The 18,769-nt window shown below is 46.9% G+C and overlaps 1 protein-coding gene across 1 annotated transcript in view; it reads left to right on the plus strand.

Annotated features, from left to right (window-relative positions):
- The window catches only part of myo16 (myosin XVI), an 85,880-nt gene that overhangs the window by 34,747 nt on the left and 32,364 nt on the right, over positions 1-18,769 (plus strand). The window contains 10 exon segments of the mRNA XM_061842358.1: positions 3,151-3,256; positions 3,845-3,962; positions 4,986-5,133; positions 5,283-5,385; positions 6,334-6,451; positions 8,986-9,057; positions 9,151-9,292; positions 11,838-11,910; positions 16,919-17,071; positions 17,574-17,774. Of these exon segments, the coding sequence (XP_061698342.1) occupies positions 3,151-3,256; positions 3,845-3,962; positions 4,986-5,133; positions 5,283-5,385; positions 6,334-6,451; positions 8,986-9,057; positions 9,151-9,292; positions 11,838-11,910; positions 16,919-17,071; positions 17,574-17,774 (1,234 nt within the window).

Below are 18,769 nucleotides of genomic sequence, written 5' to 3' on the forward strand. Positions count from 1 at the left end.
ACCATCTCGCTCGATGCGTGCACACAAGGACGTTAACCTTTCTTGTCCTCTCTTTTCCACTCTTTTTCTCACTTCTTTGCCTCTCTTGGATCTCTCCGGTCCGCCGTTTTTCAAAAATGATTGGAGACGCGTGTCGAGTTTGAAACGGGTGACAGTCGTTCCAGATCTAACTCGGGTTCACGTGAAATTAGCACGACAGAATTGTTTGGACGATTTTCTTGTAAGATGAATGTGGTCGGTGGTCTGTCTTTTCTTGTTTCGCGGTTTGCGTGGCGGTCAGCCGCACCGTTGTAGTTGGTCATTGGAAACGTGTCGACCCCTTTCGAAGCGTTCCTGATGCAGTTACGTCGGATTGTTTTTGCATTAACAGCTTATCCAATAGGTCATGTAATATGCACTTTATCTTGACAATGTGATGTTAAATCCTCTCTCACTTAATAGTGTTTTGAGAAGAATTTTATCGACAAGTGCGAATTTTCAGGGGCGCTGCCATTTTCGCGAGTTGCATGAGCGTATGTGATGTGTACCGTTCTGTTCCAAACGCTGGATGAGATGGGACACCATTCATGCCCAGAGCTGATTTATCCTCATCTGATGAAGAAGTAGCAGTATCGGTTGAGCTGGAAGACGGAGTAATACTTCCACACACATCTGAACCTGAACTGGCTGTAATTAATGTTGAATATTTGGATGGTTCTTCGGGCGGAATGACGCTGAGTCTGACTACTCGGAGGCCTACACGCGGCATAAATTCGTAAACAAAGGACCCCGGGAGCTCCAGGCTGGCAGCCGCGGAGTGTTATTCGGACGGGAATGACACGGAGTCTGACGAGGTAGTTCTGGCAGCAGCCACGAGCCGAGATTCCAGGCGGCGGAGGCCGTTAGCCCCGGACACCGAAGCTAGGCTAAAATCCTCCGCCGCCACCGTAGCCGGGCCACCTCCGGGGAGGCCTTTAGCCGAGCTTAGGTGGCGGCGGAGGCCTTTAGCCTAGCTTCAGCGTCCGGGGCTAACATAGTGGGCGGCGGCAGGCCACGAGCCGAGCTTCCATTAGCCCCGGACGCCGAAGCTAGGCTAAAGGCCTCCGCCACCACCGAAGCTCGGCTAAAGGCCTCGGCCGCCTGAAAGCTCGGCTCACGCCCGCCGCCGGGGCTGTAATGGATTTTGGAAAGCCTTAAAATGGTGTTAAAGCACATTTCTGCCAGTTGAATTTGTGACAGTGCGGAGAGGAAAATCCTGATTCGGATTTCGCTTCCACCGTGGGCTCTGAAGGTGGGATGGCGAGTGCGTCATCAACAGTGAGATTAGCGTGACAATCGCTCCAGTCAGATCGCATGTCGTTTTATTTATAATTAGGGATGAGCCAATGCGACTTTTCAGCACTGCTGAGATGCCCTCACTGAGTCCCGAGTCGTCAGAACGATTTTTTTTCTCCCCCACTACCAGAAACCAATATAAACTGAACCTTAAGGCTCGATCCATCATCCGCAAGCCAATCCGAAGCGATGAGCTAAAATAGCTCCCCTTCCCCAAGACTCGAATCTGCAATCTGTTCTCGGTTCCGTGTTCAAAGACATTCAGTCAACGGTCAGAATCCCTGAGGCCAGGTCGCTGACCAAACACCCTTGAAGTCTAAAATCTGGTCAAAAAATAGACCCCGGGATAATACCATCGGACCTCACCCTCGGCTTGGTTCCGTGCAGGAAATACGCACTGACAAAGCGAGCTGTGTATTGCTATCATTAAGGGTGGGGGGTGGGGACTTCTGACCTCTTGCAGCCATCTGCTGCTGCCGTGCGTGGATGTGTCACGACATGGACTGCGGCAGAACCTCATGTCGTACAGCTGCGCCGCGGCGGGGACTGCACGGGGGCTGCGCTGATCACCGTAGCGGGGCATGACATCAGCAGGATGCGTCGAAACCGTAGGGTGGAGGTGGGGGGGGGGGCGGTGTCGTGCCGCATGCGATGACACAACCTATGAGACATCACGATGAGTAACACTTGACACCTACTCTTGCAAAAAATAAATAATAATAAAATAAGCATACCCTGGAGACTTATTTTAATGAGAAAACAGTGAGAATTATATTAAATCATAAATACGATGAGGATACGGTAGAAACCTTTCAGGGCATCCATATATGATATTGTATCACTTCATCACTTTTTTTTTTTTTTTTTTTTGAGGCGGTCCTGTCCAGCGGGGTGAGGACTTGAGTCCTCCGGTCGAGGTGTTTCACTTCAAGATACTTCCTTGACACCAATTAGCACTTGACAAGAATCATTTGGCGTCATTATGGAAAAAGCACAAAAATGTCGATGAGTGGATAACCTCGCGGAGGTGGATTCACAAACCGTGACGAGGCGGGGAGTCGTATTTTGCTTTTTCTTTTGCTATTTTTTTTTGGCTAAACCTTCCGGAAGAAGGAGTAGCATCAACAAGCTACGTTAAGAGAAAAAAGTGAATTATGGCAACTCGCATTGTATACGTGGCGGTAATGGTATATTGTTTTTAAGTTTTAGTGGTTATTTTTGTGGCAGCACGGTGGATCAGCTGGTAAAGCATTGGCCTCACGGTTCTGAGGACCCGCGTTCGAGCCCGACCCCGCCTGTGTGGAGTTTGCATGTTTTCCCCGTGCCTGCGTGGGTTTTCTCCGGGCACTCCGGTTTCCTCCCACATCCCAAAAACACGCAATATTAATTGGACACTCTAAATTGCCCGTAGGTGTGATTGTGAGTGTCTCTATGTGTGCTGCGATTGGCTGGTGACCTGCCCCGTTGACAGCTGGGATAGGCTCCAGTACTCCCCGTGAGCTTCGTGAGGATAAGCAGCAAAAAAAATGGATGGATTGTTGTTTTGTTAAAATGAAACACGGGATGCACATTTTCAACCCGACCTTTGCATTAAAAGTATGTCAATTGTCTTAAAAAAATTCGAAGGAGTGGTTAAATTATTTTTACACTTGAACGACAGTTATGAATATGTGAATCTTGCCAATGGATTTCATAAAGGTTTTGCATAATTTCATATTTTATGCGAACTGTTTCACTTTATGTTTTGAATATTGGTGGCAATACAAATGTATAAAGATTATTTACGAAACATCACATGACCCTAAAATTTACTCTTTGTGTGTTTTTATTTTTTAGCGGCGAAAGCGGTTCAGGGAAAACGGAGGCCTGTAAGCACATCGTACGACACCTGACCGCCAGATCCGGCGCCAAAGGTTTCGCGCTGGAATCCAGAATGAACCACGTACGTTCGGATCCGGCGAGAGGGTCGACCCGGGTCGTCACGGCCCACAAAAAAAAAAAAAAAAAAAAAAAAAGAAATATTATTTGAGCGGAATGCACAGAATTTTACTGATAGCCGTACTGGATTAGGACAAAAACAAACAAACAATAACAACAACTGGAGCACAGGAAATTGAGTGTGTATTTAGGCTGAGGATGTTGGATTGCATTCACAATAACCAATAAATAAAACTCTTCATTTCAATCCAACGGGGGCCAGCAGGAAAGCGAGTTTTGTCATAATTCCCTTCGGTTAGCGGTGTCATGTCGTGCTCGGCGCTCTTAAATCCAGCTCGGCGTGGAGCTCGTGAGAACACGCGCAGTGTTCCGTGATAAAGTCATCCCCGCGCAGCCGCCCATATCTGGGTCAGTGTGCTCCCTTATCATCTCGGGAATATTCGGAATTCCACGCTGCGGTGCGTTTTTACTATGTATCCGGTATGTGGATGCACACTGACCCCTGGTGGTGGAATGTAAAAAAAAAAAAAAAAAAAAAAACCACGGAGAAGCGTGCGCTTCCGACGCAATCTTTCATTTTTCACTGACGCAGGTGAATTGCGTCCTGGAGGCTTTCGGGCACGCGCGGACGGAGAAGAACAGCAACTCCAGCCGCTTCATCAAGATGTTGAGCGTCCAGTACTGCGACAAGAGGAAAACGCCGCTCAGAGGTCGGTCACGCAAACTTTCAATTTCACTTTCGTCCCTCTTTTTGTTGAGAGCGTACACCGAGTTGAATTCCAAATAAATGACCATCTTGTGGTTCTTTTATTAATTTTATTAAGTCTAATGAAGGATCAGCTGGTAAAGCGTTGACCTCACAGTTCCGAGGACCCCGGGGTTCAATCCCGGACCCGGCCGGCTGTGTGGAGTTTGCATGTTCTCCCCGTGCCTGCGTGGCTTTTCTCTGGCCACTCCGGTTTCCTCCCACATCCCCAAAACACGCAACATTAATTGGACAGTCAAAATTGACGCTAGGTGTGATTGCGAGTGTGGCTGTTTGTCTCCATGTGCCCTGTGATTGGCTGGCGACCAGTTCAGGGTGTACCCCGCCTCCTGCCCGTTGACGAGCTGGGATAGGCTCCGGCACTCCCCGTGACCCCCTTGAGGATAAGCGGCGAAGAAAATGGATGGATGGATCGAAGTTTAATCAATAATCAATCAATCTACATGGCTGTTTCTAGTTTTGTGTGCAATGTCGTACTTTTCCAGCAGGGGGTAGTAAAAGCAAATTTTTCCAGTTTCCGTATGACCATCCATCCATCCATCCACCCATCCATTTTCTTTGCCACTTATCCTCACGAGGGTCGCGGGGGGTGCTGGAGCCTATCCCAGCTGTCAACAGGCAGGTCACCAGCCAATCGCAGGGCACACAGAGACAAACAGTCGCACCCACCATCACACCTGCGGGCAATTTCGAGTGTCCAATTGATGTTGCATGTTTTTGGGATGTGGGAGGAAACCGGAGTGCCCGGAGAAAACCCACGCAGGCACGGGGAGAACATGCAAACTCCACAGACAGGCCGGGCCGGGGTCGAACCCGTGTCCTCAGAACTGTGAGGCCAACGCTTTACCGGCTGCGCCACCGTGCCGCCCTCTAGTTTGACCATTGAGAATATTCTCATTTTTGTCTCACACCCGGATTCCACTAAAGATTGTGAATTTGTGATTTTATTTGATTTTTTTTTTTTCAGCGCATGTGTGCACATACATGCTGGAGAAGTCCCGCGTGGTCCAATGTCCGCTTCAGCAACACGGCTTCCACATCTTCTACCTGATGGCTGAGGGTCTGTCGCCCGAGGAGAAGAAGACTCTTTACCTCGATAACATCTCGGCTCACAGGTGTGTCGCCACAAAGATTCCAAACGGAGCGTTTCTGGCCATTTCCAACGCGTCTTAAGCACGTTCAATGCCATTGACGGGTTTACACGTCAAAAATATCCGTGTTAACTGGGGACATCTTGCAGTGATGAATTATTCTTTTCGTGCAGGTATCTTAATGGAGGACTTCCGGGGTGCAATCCTCTTGTTGAGAGCAGGGAGCGTCTCGCCGCCGTTAAGCAAGCTTTTCAAGCGATGGGCTTCAGCAAGCAGGTATCGACTGGCTCCACGTTTGGCGGCCATTTCCTGTCAAGGTTATTGATAAACACGAGCTCGATGCTGAAGGCGGTCAAAAGTCATGCGTTATCGCTTGCAAAAACGGGACATTAATACACAGCACGACTCAAAACAAGAAATATCGTTGTTGTTTTTCTTGTCCCTGTTTTGGTGTTCAGCATATAGTTTCCATATTTCTAATACTGTGATTACCTTGATTTATTTCAAATATCTTACCCTAAATAAGCAGTGTCAAATCATGCGTCACATCATTGTTATGGTTTTCCTACTTGGGAAAAAAAAAAAAAAACATATAAGTCACCTCACCGTATAATTACATATATTGTTAGCAAATGAAATTATGGAACATTATGCACACGAATGTTAAGTACTGTTGATCACTTCACGTTAAGAAGGGATGTGGTGGGGGGTTCCTTGTTATATACTTATGTTAATCTGTTTCTCTCATGCTATCTATTAAAAGTGAAGAAAAATGATTATACTGACTGACTAACTATAATACGTGTTGTAGTCACGTATCACACCACGTATCACCGAAGGAAATATTTAAACCACCAAGTGCCACCATCATAAAATACAGCAGCAGGAGACATTTTATTCCCAAAACTTTGTGAGCATGACTTCGTAAACCTGGATCGCACAGGTTACCTACAACCCCACCGGTCATATTTTGTACACAAAAGGAAATTCTGTTGAAAAGTAATATTTAACTACGTCAAAACACCAGCACTTTTGGACAACGCGAGAATAAACACTCAATCCAACATCTGCAGCTAGCGCTAAAAGGGGCATCCTGGGCATTTTCCAAAGCAAATTATCTTGCAAACCCGATTAGAGTACATCAAAGATGATATATTTTTGAAAAAAATAATTACATTTTCATGTGTCCCTTTAGATTTTAAACAATCTCTGTGTGTCAACCAGGACACGGATTCCGTCTTCGCGCTGCTCGCCGCCGCGCTCCACATCGGGGATCTGCGATTCGCGGCGCCGACAGACGCCGACGGCGCCTTCGCTTCCGACCTGCGGCTCCTTGAGCGAGGTCAGTCGCCGGAAAATGACATCACTGGCCTGAGCGGGGGAAGCGGGGCTGATGTCAGTGGAAGACGGGAGGTCAACGAACCCTTTTCTTTATTTTGAGCTCTGCGGAGAAATCCGCTCACGAGTCTCCCCGCCGCTGATCGATTTAGCGAGGCGGCCAGGCTTCCGTGACGTCATCGCGATGTCACACGAGCTCGCCAGTCACGCTCGTCTTTACCCGCTGAAAACTATCTCACGGCGCGTTATGCGTTCGCTTTAAATGATCTGATATTTTTGTTTATTTCTCAAGAAAAGGAGTATTCTGGCCACCCGAAAAACCAAGAATGAAGTCATTATCTTTTGTAGAATCAAATTAGCTTTTTTATTTTTTTTTCCGAGACAATGAGGAACACTTGAACATTTTTCACGATTCAAGTCATGACGTTACGTGTATGAAATGAAATACCGAGGCACATCAAGATGCGATTATGATCGCGGCTGCGGCCAATTTATGAAGTAGTCGCAAAGACTTTGGCGCACGGTTCGTACGAAAATGCGGCTAATTGTTCAAATGCGGTCCCGTCGAACTTGCGTTTTTCCGATGAATCCAGATGACGTTTGCTGTAAATACGCGAAAGTAGAACTTGACGAGATGCCGCATGTTGGCGTTCTTTACACATCCAGCAATCTGCTCGTTTGGTGTCGTTCCTTCACTTCCTGTCGTCTCGTGACACGACGACTTTAATCTTAAAAATATGAAAGGTTCCATCTAGAATTGATACAACTTTTCTTCTCAAGGACTGCGTCTTATTTTTCTTCTTCTTCTTCTTCTTCTTAGTATAGCTCTTATACTCCTCCCTACTTTTCCAGGTATCCTCTGCCAACATTTTCATTTTTTTCTTCCAACACCGCCAAGGTTCTTGCGGTCGGTTCCCCCGTAACCCGCCCCCTCGCCCAAAGTCAGCTGGGATCGGCTCCGGCTCATCCGCGACGCTAATGAAGACGAGCGCTGCAGAAAATGCACGGATGGAAATTACTTGACCATGTAGCTACGTGTGTTATCTTATCATCTTAGCATTGCAAACACACGGGACACGTTTTGAAATATAGACGGATGAATTGTGTTTATTTCACGAATATTAAATGCTGTTTAATATTTAGCTTACCTGACTTTTTTGTGTGCTCTTATTGCGCTTGTGTAAACACGTTTCCTTTTGTTGTAAATTATTCCACGTGTAGCGAAACTATGTACCGATAAGCTTATTTACTAGCTACTTGTCTATCTACCCATCCATTTTTTTTTTCACCGCTTATCCTCACGAAAGTCGCGCGGGGGGTGCCGGAGCTTATCCCAGCTGTCAACCGGCAGGAGGCAGGGTACACCCTGAACTGGTCGCCAGCCAATCGCAGGGCACATCGAGACAAACAGGCGCATTCACAATCACACCTTGGGGCAATTTAGAGCGTCCAATTAATGTTGCGTGTGTTTGGGATGTGGGAGGAAACCGGAGTGCCCACCGGGAGAAAACACATGCACACACGGGGAGAACATGCAAACTCCACGCAGGGAGGGCCGGGATCTAACCCGGAACGTCACAACTGCGAGGCCAATGCTTTCCAACCGAACCACCGTGCCGCTAGCTACTTGTAGCCTGAAAAAATAATACACGTTGAATTTCGTCGCGCTATGTCAAAAGTATGCTGAAAATACAAATGTTATTCTCAAATGTACAGAGAAGTATGCAACTAACTGCAGATCCAAATGGAAAAAAAAATGACAAATGTGGACATTTATTTTCACCTCTTGACGTTACAGTCCGGTTGCTTTGGGGTGTCAGAATTGCCCAAAGGTATCCGGCAGAGAGAGCTGTAGTACCTGGAAGGACGTCTTCTATTTTATACAGTGAAACCTCGGTTTTCCGACAAATCTCGTTTTCTTTTCACGATTTCTGCTGTCGTGTCGCGGTGTTGCTTTGCCAGAATCTCGAGTTCAAGGAACTATGTTGAAGTGAGAGGAGCGCCGCTCTTTTCAAATGTCGAAGCTACTACATACTAGTTTTCAGTCTTTGCGCATTTTCCGCAAGTATGTTCAACCAGGCGGCACGGTGGAGTAGCTGGTAAAGCGTTGGCCTCACGGTTCTGGGTTCGATCCCGGACCCGCTTGTGTGGAGTTTGCATGTTCTCCCCATGCCCGCGTGGGTTTTCTCCGGGCACTCCGATTTCCTCCCACATCCGAAAACCATGCAAACATTAATTGGAGGCTCTAAATTGTCCCAAGGTGTGACTGTGAGTGCGGCTGTTTGTCTCGATGTGATCTGCGATTGGCCGGCAACCAGTTCAGGGTGCACCCCGCCTCCTGCCCATTAACAGCTGGGATCGGCTCCAGCACTCCCCGCGACCCTTGTGAGGATAAGCGGCTAAGAGAATGGATGGATGTTCAACCATTGCATTATATTTGGAAAAAAAAAATCTACGATTTTACTCTACACAGACTTTAGATTTGTGAACCGAGTGCACTGATGCTTTTTTTTTTTTTTTTTTTTTTGGCAACCGCAGTGGCAGGATTGCTGCAGGTGTGCACTAGCGACTTAAGCAGCGCCCTCACCTCAGATATTCAGTACTTCAAAGGTACGCCACTTTGTCAGTGTGCCGTTTGCGGGCCTCCTTCAACATTCGGCACGTAATTCCGTGGCGTCCTCGGTCACATTTCTCCCGTTTCAGGCGACGCGATCACTCGACGCCACACGGTGGAGATGGCCCAGCAGCACAGGGACCAACTGGCCAAGGCGATCTACGGGCGACTCTTTAGCCACCTGGTCAACCGCATCAACGACTACCTGCAAGGACACGACCAAAGTGTTGGGTAAGGTGGATGGGATTCTATAGAGCTCGTGCACCTGCGTCATCAAATCACGTCACTGGCAGGAAGTGCAGATCAAACAAAGCATTCTTCAATGCTAGGTCAATTGGAGACCATGCAAAAATACGTCTTGGTAGCACGACGCCCAGAGTTTTGTCCGATACCGTTTGACATTTAGGAGGTGATAATAAACGAAGGTACGTGGAAAAATGAGAGACACTTAGCATCGAGGACCCATATTTAACGCCCAAGTCGATGTGAAATTGGACTGTTAACCCGCTTCCGCTTGTCTTGGACAACTGGATCTACACATGTACCCGGTGAGTAAGTCGTCGAGATTTACACGGAAGAGTGTGAAAGCGTATAAAAGTCTGGACGCATACGAATACTTTCTTCCTGGATCTGTTCTCAATCAGGAATAAATCCCACGTAGTAATGGAGCCACTCAGATTTTTTCAATACAATATTTCAATAAATGACCCCTGCTTTTACACAAACTCGCATTCATTAACTATGATTGAAAAAAAAAAAAAGGAGGACACAGACAGGAGACGTCTCCTAGTACACGGAAGCGTGTTGTGGCCACACGTTGAACTTTGATAAACCTCTCCGCGACAGACTTTTTTTTAAAAAATATGCATTGTTCTCAAACGAGTCCAATACATATTTAAAAAAAGAAAATAACCCGCTGGGATAGGCTTCAGCCCCCGTACACGGAAGCGCGTTGCGGCCACACGTTGAACTTTGGTAAACCTCTGTGTGACCGACGGTTTATTTTCTTTTTCAAAATATGCATTGGACTCATTTGAGAACAATGCACATTTAAAAAAAAAAAAAAAAAAGTCTGTCAGGGAGAGGTTTACTGATGGTTGACGTGTGGCCACAACACACTTCTGTGTACATTGGAGACGACTCCCTGTCGTGTTTTTTTTAACGCATTGTTCTCAAATGAGCCAACTTTACATCATAAATGCTTCTCGGGAATTTGAGATTGAGAAGAATAATTCCTACCTGAAATGAAGCGATCGCTACACAAGCGTGTGCGTATTTTGATTGCGCACCATCCATCACATTTAATTGCCGAAATCCATCCATCTTTTCTCATTTTTTTACCTGATTTTCCATAGAATGATCTCTTTGAATATCTTTCTCATCTGTTGTAACAACCAACAGCACAATAACTCTCGGGTATTGTAAATATTCTCCTCCGGTTCAATGTCTCGCACAATGTCGAGCAGCTCTTTTTGACCTCCAATATGGCGCCGTGAAAATGGTGACGTCACGTGCATGAGCTCTATACTTCGATACTACTACTACGATAGCGGTTCGGTTATATTTCCCTTTTATTTATTGAATAATTGTGGCCAGAACACCAGGAAATGCAAAGGCCTTCATGGAATACTTTCGAGGGGCTGCAGCGTGCCCCGAAAACGCAACTTTTTTTTTTTCCAGCATGTGTACGCAAGCGAACGTACTTGCAAAACAGGACACTCCGTAATCCACTCAGCAGCAGGATGAGCGGAAACGTCTCAAGGACCCGCGCACGATGCAGATAGAGATTCCGCTTTTTATAAATATGTTTTTTCTGTTACCGCAGTGGCTTGTCAACGGGGTGAGGGGAAAAAAAAAAAAAACGGAGCACCTATTCAGTGTGTGTCGTGAAAAGCAGACTTTGCGGCCTTGGGATCGGGCCCCTTAATCATCCCTTTCAAGCATCGCCGCGGCGCTAGCGCTCACAAGTTGACGCCGTTAAAGTAATATTTAGTAACATTGACTCAAGTGGCGGGCGCTCATCATCGACGCGGTCCCTCTTTTGTCTCATTGAGGTTATTATACAGCATGCATGGAATTAACGCGGAGGTCAAAGCTGTTGCAAACTCATAATGGGGGTCATGTCAATACTGGGAGGGGGTCGAGCACTTTGTATCTACCTGTCATTACTGCTTACTAGATTGGTGCTTACGCTTCCCCCTCCCCCCAAAAAGACTAAAAGTGGGGACACAAAGGCAGTCATTTCCCCTCGGCACATCAAGGCCACTGGGTGTGTGTGTGTTGCGGGGGGCGGGGGGGGGGGGGGTGGCAAAAAAAACTCCCTCAAACGGTGGAAAATGCCTCAAGGCACGTGTTGACATTGCGATTTAACTGGTAGCGCCGGCGTCAAATAGTTTGCATTGCATGACGCGCGCAGAAAAGTATGCGCTCTCCGGAGAGAAATGGAAAAACTCCCAACAACAACACGCGAGGGGACGCGTCCAAGGTTTTGAGGGAAGGTTTGTTTTAGGGATGCCAACGCGTACGCAAAATAAAGATTTGACGCGCCGTTATTGTCGTCTTATCTTATAACGCAAGTTCATCTTGTGCAATTTTTTTTTTTTTTTTTTTGCTTTTTTACAAATAGAAAAAAAAAAAGAATGTTCCGTGTCCGTGGGACAATGAATGCAAATTCTCTATCAAAGCGGTTGTTCGTCTCGATGCGTGGACAGTATTTATGAAAGTATGCTTGATATGCTTTTTTTTTTTTTTTCTTCTCCGTCTGCGTGCCTTCCAGCGACCCTGCCTTTGAAATCGCAATTCTGGACATTTTTGGTTTTGAAGAATTTCAAAGGAACAGATATGAACAGGTGAGAAAAATAATTTCTTTTAAGATTCATTTAACATTTCTCGTTATATTCTTTATGATGTCTCAGCTGGGTGGGACGGTGGATCAGATGGTAAAGCGTCAGCCTCGCAGTTCTGAGGTCCCGGGTCCAATCCCGGACCCGACTGTGTGGAGTTTGCATGTTCTCCCCGTGCCTGCGTGGCTTTTCTCCGGCCAGTCCGGTTTCCTCCCACTTCCAAAAAAACATGCAACATTAATTGGACACTCTAAATTGCCCCTGGGTGTGATTGTGAGTGCGGCTGTTTTGTCTCGATGTGCCCTGCGATTGGCTGGCGACCAGTTCAGGGTGTACCCAGCCTCCTGCCCCTTGAAAGCTGGGATAGGCTTTGGCACTCTCCTGACCCTGTTGAGGATAAGCAGCAAAGAAAATGGATGCATGGATGTTGCGCGTGACGTCACTTGAGATGTACCGTACCAGCAGGAGTGTAGCTAATCACTTGGGGGCCCGAGACAAACCCAGTCACTGACAGCTAGGGTAGGCTCCAGCACTCCCGTGACCCTCATGAGGATAAGCGGCACAGAAAATGGATGGATATGTCCCAGCTGTCTTTGGGTGAGATGCAGGGTAAAACTCGGACTGGTCGGCAGCCGGTCGGAGGGCGCACACATTCAAACAACCACAATCACGCCAATGGGCATTCCGGGTCTTTATGCAACATCAGAATCAGAATCATCTTTATTTGGCCAAGTATGTAAAAAAAAATAAAATAATAACATTTAAGTTTTTGAAATTTGGGTGGAGGTTCCAGTAAAAGAGCCAGCACCGGTCGAACGCAGAATCCGAAATCAGTGAGACAAACGGGCTATCCACTTATCAACCGTGTTTTTCCAAATTAAAAGCAGCTGGAGTGGGGAAAAATGCTCATAGGCGGCGTATAGTTAATTGTTATGCACGTTTGTTGTTTGCACGTGCGGGGGGGCCGGGGTGGGGGGGTGGGTCTACCCTTGCATTCTTTGTGGAGTAAGAACATTGCAGGAGGACTTCTTGGAAAATAAATCGCGTATTGTTGGCTTTGCTCGGAAAAAGAAAACCAACCGCTTATCCTCACGAGGGTCGGGGGGAGTCTTGCCGATCGCAGGCCCCATGAACAAAGCGTTGCTAAGCGACACATCAGCACCTATCGAATGACTTCAAGTGTCTCTCAGTTGAATTAAAGTGCTGAGTTTTACCGCGTTTGTCAAAAAAGCGACTTTGATTTTAGCATCCCGGTCGACTCTGACGTGTTCTTTCCTCCATCTTGTTTGTGCGTGCATCCATTTTCATGTTCCGGTAACGTCTTTTCACCTGATATGAATAATGATATCAAGTTATTTTTACATCATACAACGTACTGTAAATTGTGTTTTATTTTCACAAATGCAGCGTTTACATTGTACATCTATTATTCAACTATTTGGGTAATTGGAGCGTGTGACGTTCAGAATATTAACTCGCTGACGTCTCTGCAATGTTCCCGTGCGCTTCCCAAAAAAAAAAAAAAAAAAAGTGTGACAGTCACCATCTCCCTTGGGAACATTTTTTTGGTGTCAAATTGCGACGAATCATGTGAAGCCTGCGGTTGACTTTTGCTCGCTTGACTTTTGCTCGTCCTCGCATGACCCGACAACCTCAATAGCCTCAGTTATTGTGTGTGTGTGTGTGTGTGTGTGTGTTTTCGGTATCACAATGGCAGCAACACACCCACGTTCCCACATGCATGTGTAAATAATTACAATGTGTATTACGACAAAGAGGGTCTGAATGGAACCCCCCCCCCCCTTTTTGGGGCGGGGTGTCAAATAATGGGCTCCACCTCGACACAATGGTATTAAAGACTGAATATGTGGTTTTTGATACAGTAGATGCGCTTGTGTTAAACACCTATTATTTGTCCATCCATCCATTGTCTTTGCCGCTTATCCTCACGAGGGTCGCAGCGGTATTGGAGCCGATCCCGGGTGTCAACGGGCAGGAGGAGGGGTACACCCTGCACCGGTTTCCAGCCAATCGCAGGGCACACGGAGACAGACGACCGCACTCATAATCACACCTAGGGGCAATTTAGTGTCTCCAATTAATTTTGCATGCTTTTGGGATGTGGGAGGAAACCGGAGTGGCCGGAGGAAAGCCACGCAGGCACGCACGGGGAGAACATTCAAACTCCACACAGGCGGGTCCGAGATCGAACCCGGGAACTCAGAACTGCGAGGCCAACGCTTTACCAGTTGATCCACCGTGCCACCCCTGTTATTTGTCTGAAGTAAAAATAATCAATCAAACATCCCATGTAAATCGTAATGTTCCATCTAAGGATTGCCTCACAATGTTAACTTTTGTACATCCATCCATTTTCCTTGCTGCTTATCCTCACAAGGGTTGCAGGAGTGCTGGAGCCTATCCCAGCTGTCAACGGGCAGGAGGCGGGGTGCACCCAGCCAATCACAGTGCACGTAGAGCCAAACAACCAATGGCACTCACAATCGCACCTAGGGGCAATTTAGAGCGTGCAATTAATGTTGCCTGTTTTGGGGACGTGGGAGGAAACCGGATTCCCAGAAAAATCCCACACAGGCGGGTCCGAGATCGAACCCGGTACCTCAGAACTGCGAGTGCCAACGCTTTCCAGCTGCCCCACCGTGCCGCCTCTTTTGTGCATCTTGCGACAAACAATTTCATGGAACTTATCTGCGTTTGACCATAACTGCTTTTTGTTGTGCGAGGCGCTGATACCTATAAACGTGATTGCGTGGACTGGAGCACATCTAGCATGTTCCAGCTCATTGTTTCCTCCTGTCATGTTTGTAATTTGTGATTAATCTTAAAAGTACTGCATGGTATGCGTTCAAACTCGATTGTCTGCGGTGTAAACATGCCAGGTGCTCACTTGAGCACGCTTTTATCAGTAGTGGCGGAACGGAGCTTCGGCGGCGGCTTTCGCCGTCGAACTACATTGTGTGAAAAGTGACTCCTGTGCGGCCAATTTGGATTTTAGTTCGTTCGCTTTTCTCACTCTCGTCTCGCTATTCGGCGGAATGTCGGCGTCGTGTTTTCCGTAAACCGTTTGAAAATGCCGCTAAAAAGTTCGCCTCCCATTCCGTATGAAAGTGATACATTTTTGTGTTCTTCACTGCAGAATCCAGACTCGTGTTTGGTTAGATTTCTCAAGCGAGGGCTTAAAATAGGGGGTGGGGGGGGGGAGAGAACTCGCTGACTAGCGTTTTTTTTTCCCGTACTGTCGATGTCAGTGAGCTAAAGGTCAGAAAAATACAGCTGATGTCATTTTTTTTTCCTCGAGGAACACCGTCGCCATCGATCGACGCATTGACCACCCCTTGATTTCATCTTTTCGCTGTATTAAAGGTCCCGATTTCACAGATTTGTAATGTTTTTCTTTGGTGGTGTGGCTGTCGACTCGGCCCCCGTGTCACTAATGAAATTAAGCAAAGCTCGAATCCCCCCCCCCCGTCAAATCCTCGCGCTCTCGATGCGTTTGTACACGCGAGGCGCCGGCCGACACGCGCGCAGCATGATCGGGGTCATTAGCGCCGCTTAATTAAAACGGCGTGTGTCTGCGCGTTGTTGTACCTGCTCAGCGCTTTGCTAATGAGCTAACTCAATCAAGCACCTGCCGAGATGTAACCCCGAATAGGGCCGACAAACGCGGATGAGAGGAAAACGGGAGCGCGCTCACCCGAGTGCGCTTGTTGTCGGCAGCCGTCTCTGGTTGTTGTTTGGATCCGATTCTGCTCAGACTTGCCGCGGCTGTGGCGGCGGACGGGACGTACAGTCGGCGAACGCGCTGTTTGTTTTTAGCGGCTATTTGCTCCGATTGTTGGCGTTGCAAACAGAAAGATGCAGCCCATAAAGTAAAAACATGACATCTACGCAGACAATGTTTGGGTTGCGCGTGACGTCACGCTTGTTCATCCGGGTACTTGACCGCCGTTGTTGCAGACAAGCAGTCAGCTGTCCATCGTCGTCATGCCGGATTTTTGTTGCGTTTACAGATGTGGAAATCGCGGAAACAGAGAAGCGATTTTTCCGTGTTCCAATGATTAGATTGCTTGAACGAGAAGATACAATGGAGTTATCGAAAAAAAACTACAACAGAAGTCCCTTGTAAATATACGACGCTAAGATCCGAACGAAGCTCGAGTACGCAAGGCAAATTATTTATTTGAAAGTCTGTTCTGACCATTTTGTAAGCGGTAAGCGTGCGTATTTCTAGTGTCCGGATATTCTACTTCAGGAAAGTCTTTCAGAGCCTTTGAAAGTACGTCGTCGTGGAGAGTATACGGATAGATATTTTCACAGAGTTTGATTTTCTGTACATATCTAGCTCTGGCGACATCATCGAGTGAATTAAAGTAGGCAGAAAACATCTGTGGACGTTGCCACGGTGATGTCGTCTGCAGCGCCTAGCTTGTTTGTAGAAATGGCGCCGATTGTCACGTGATTGCAACCCGAGGATACAACAATACTCACGGGCATATATTCTTTATCCTCTCCGAAACAACTCAATATCTTGTTTTTGTCCCTATTATGCTGACCTCAGTCAATGAACACCAAGATGTAGGACAGATCAAATTCTACTCGTCATTTACGTTTTCCTAGCGTTTAAGCATCTGACTTGTGTACAGTATTTTCCTGTGACTTCCCCCTCGAGATCTCTACACGCATAGCAAGGAGTTTTGTTCCACTACTTTCTTTCCTGAGAACTTTAGTTTATTTCCTAGTAGCCGTCCTGTGTGTCGTCAAGAACACATTGTCCATAGATGAGAAACACCCTTTGCTGTGCCGTGTGGGGGGGGGGGGGGGGGGCGGTCTTTTCCGCTTTAGGTTCACCTCGGGTTATGCGTAGTTTTGTCATTTTCATCCCATCGGGGGCCCTCCCCGTGTTGTAAATTGTCTTTGCGTATCGGTGTCAAAGCAAAAGAGCCTTCTGCATGCACAAGGAATCGTTGTTAAGCGTGCGTTGTGTACATTCCAGCTGTGTGTCAACATGACCAACGAGCGACTGCGGCGCTACGTCTCCGAGGTGCTATTCCAGGCGGAGCAAGCCGAGTGTCTGCAGGAGGGCATCGCCATGGAGACCCCGCCATCCCCCGGCAACCACCCATCTGCTCTGGACTTCTTTCTCCAGGTCCTGCCGGTTTGGGTGCGCTCGCGCTAAACTAGGCCGTTCGGACCGCACTTTGGCCCACTTGACACGGGTGGCCTCCCGTATTTGGCCGGTGTGCGTGCTGCCAGGCGTACGCAAGACAGAAATAAAAACAGTGACCCGAAATGATCCACAAAGTCAAAATAAAAATCCGCTCGACATTTGGGCGAAAATGTCATTAACATGCTAACTACCGAAATCAAAAGAATGTAGTACGGATTTTTAAAAAAATCACCATCACTCATTTAATCAAGGCCATCGGTCTTTGTGACATTTATTCATGTTAATCGTCACCTTTCATGTTACATTTTTTTTTTTTTGCCAAGAAAACCTCATTGAGAGACTGAAAAAAGATACAAAAAAATACATTTTTTAAGACCCAAACCGAAGTTTTTCAACACACGGCATCACTGATCAGTTGATGTACGACCATTTCTTTCTGGAGTTCGTAACGTCAGCACGGCGCTGTCTCTTTGCGATCCAGAATCCTCAAGGACTGCTCAGTATGCTGGACGAGGAGAGTCAAAATCTCCGCCCGACGGAGCAGAACCTGTACAAGAGGCTTTCCGCCCAACTGGAGTCCAACCCCACGCACGGCCTCTCCTTCACCACCAAGGACGGCAACGGAAACCCCCCACCCAAGGATCAAGGCCCCACCTTTACGGTCCGCCACCATACCGGTCAGGTGAGAAACGTCTACGCCCGCCACGTCAGGGGTCGGGGAATCCATTGCATTTCGGTAAATAAACGTGATGTTGAATCCAAGTGCCTTGAAAAGTTACATCGTTGTAAGCGAAAATGAGCATCACACTTGAACACTTGAGTTTTGATGTCTTCCACTGGCAAAGGCAAATCAAGTATCTGGTTAAGTCGGGCATGTAAACCGCTTCTGCTCGCCACGTTGATCGAGCGCATTTGTCATCGCTACCAGAACATGAAAACACATAAACGCCCGTTTGCCGCATCTCAGCTCCGTTCTCATCCCGCCCACGATGATATTCGCCTCGCTACCAAAAGGCAAACACGGGAGCCCGTCTCGCGCCGTGGTTTTCAGAAGTTTCCCGGCTTAAAAACCAAAAGCGACGCCGGTTGAGCCGATGGAAAAGTAACAAAACATATAATGGGCGGTTTTCTTTTGTATGAAATCCCAATTATACAGTTAAATAATGACAAATGGCCACCAAATAGCAAAAAAATTGTCGGACTCCGGTTTTGGAATAATGTTGCCGAGGAATACAGACGTCCCTCTTTCATAAGCTTAATTAATGAAGTCATACAAAGTGAATCCATGTACAGTATTTCATTGATTTAGGACAAATTTACAAAAATGTGGAGTAGGGTGCTCGCTATATTCATAAAGCTTTTTGTGCGGCTGTCCTTTCATCTATAATACAAAACTGTTCGAAAGCAAGTTTTTTTTTTTCTTTTTTAAGTCCCTTTGACCCAGGCACTCTTTATATGGACATAATGAAGCTGCTGCACCTCATAAAAAAACATAATGTGTTCCATTACTTGCCAGCGTTAGAAAGGATCTGAATAGGAACAGCATTTTTTTTCCCCCTCCAATAAAAAAAATAAAATAAAAAAAAATCTCGCTTCACACTCAGAATGTCGCATCCATCAAGTCCAGTAGAATATTTTAAATTATATTTTAAATTGTGCTGTGTTGTCTGTGTGAAG

The sequence above is a fragment of the Syngnathoides biaculeatus genome, chromosome 14 (genome assembly GCF_019802595.1).
Source record: "Syngnathoides biaculeatus isolate LvHL_M chromosome 14, ASM1980259v1, whole genome shotgun sequence".
NCBI classification, from domain to species: domain Eukaryota; kingdom Metazoa; phylum Chordata; class Actinopteri; order Syngnathiformes; family Syngnathidae; genus Syngnathoides; species Syngnathoides biaculeatus.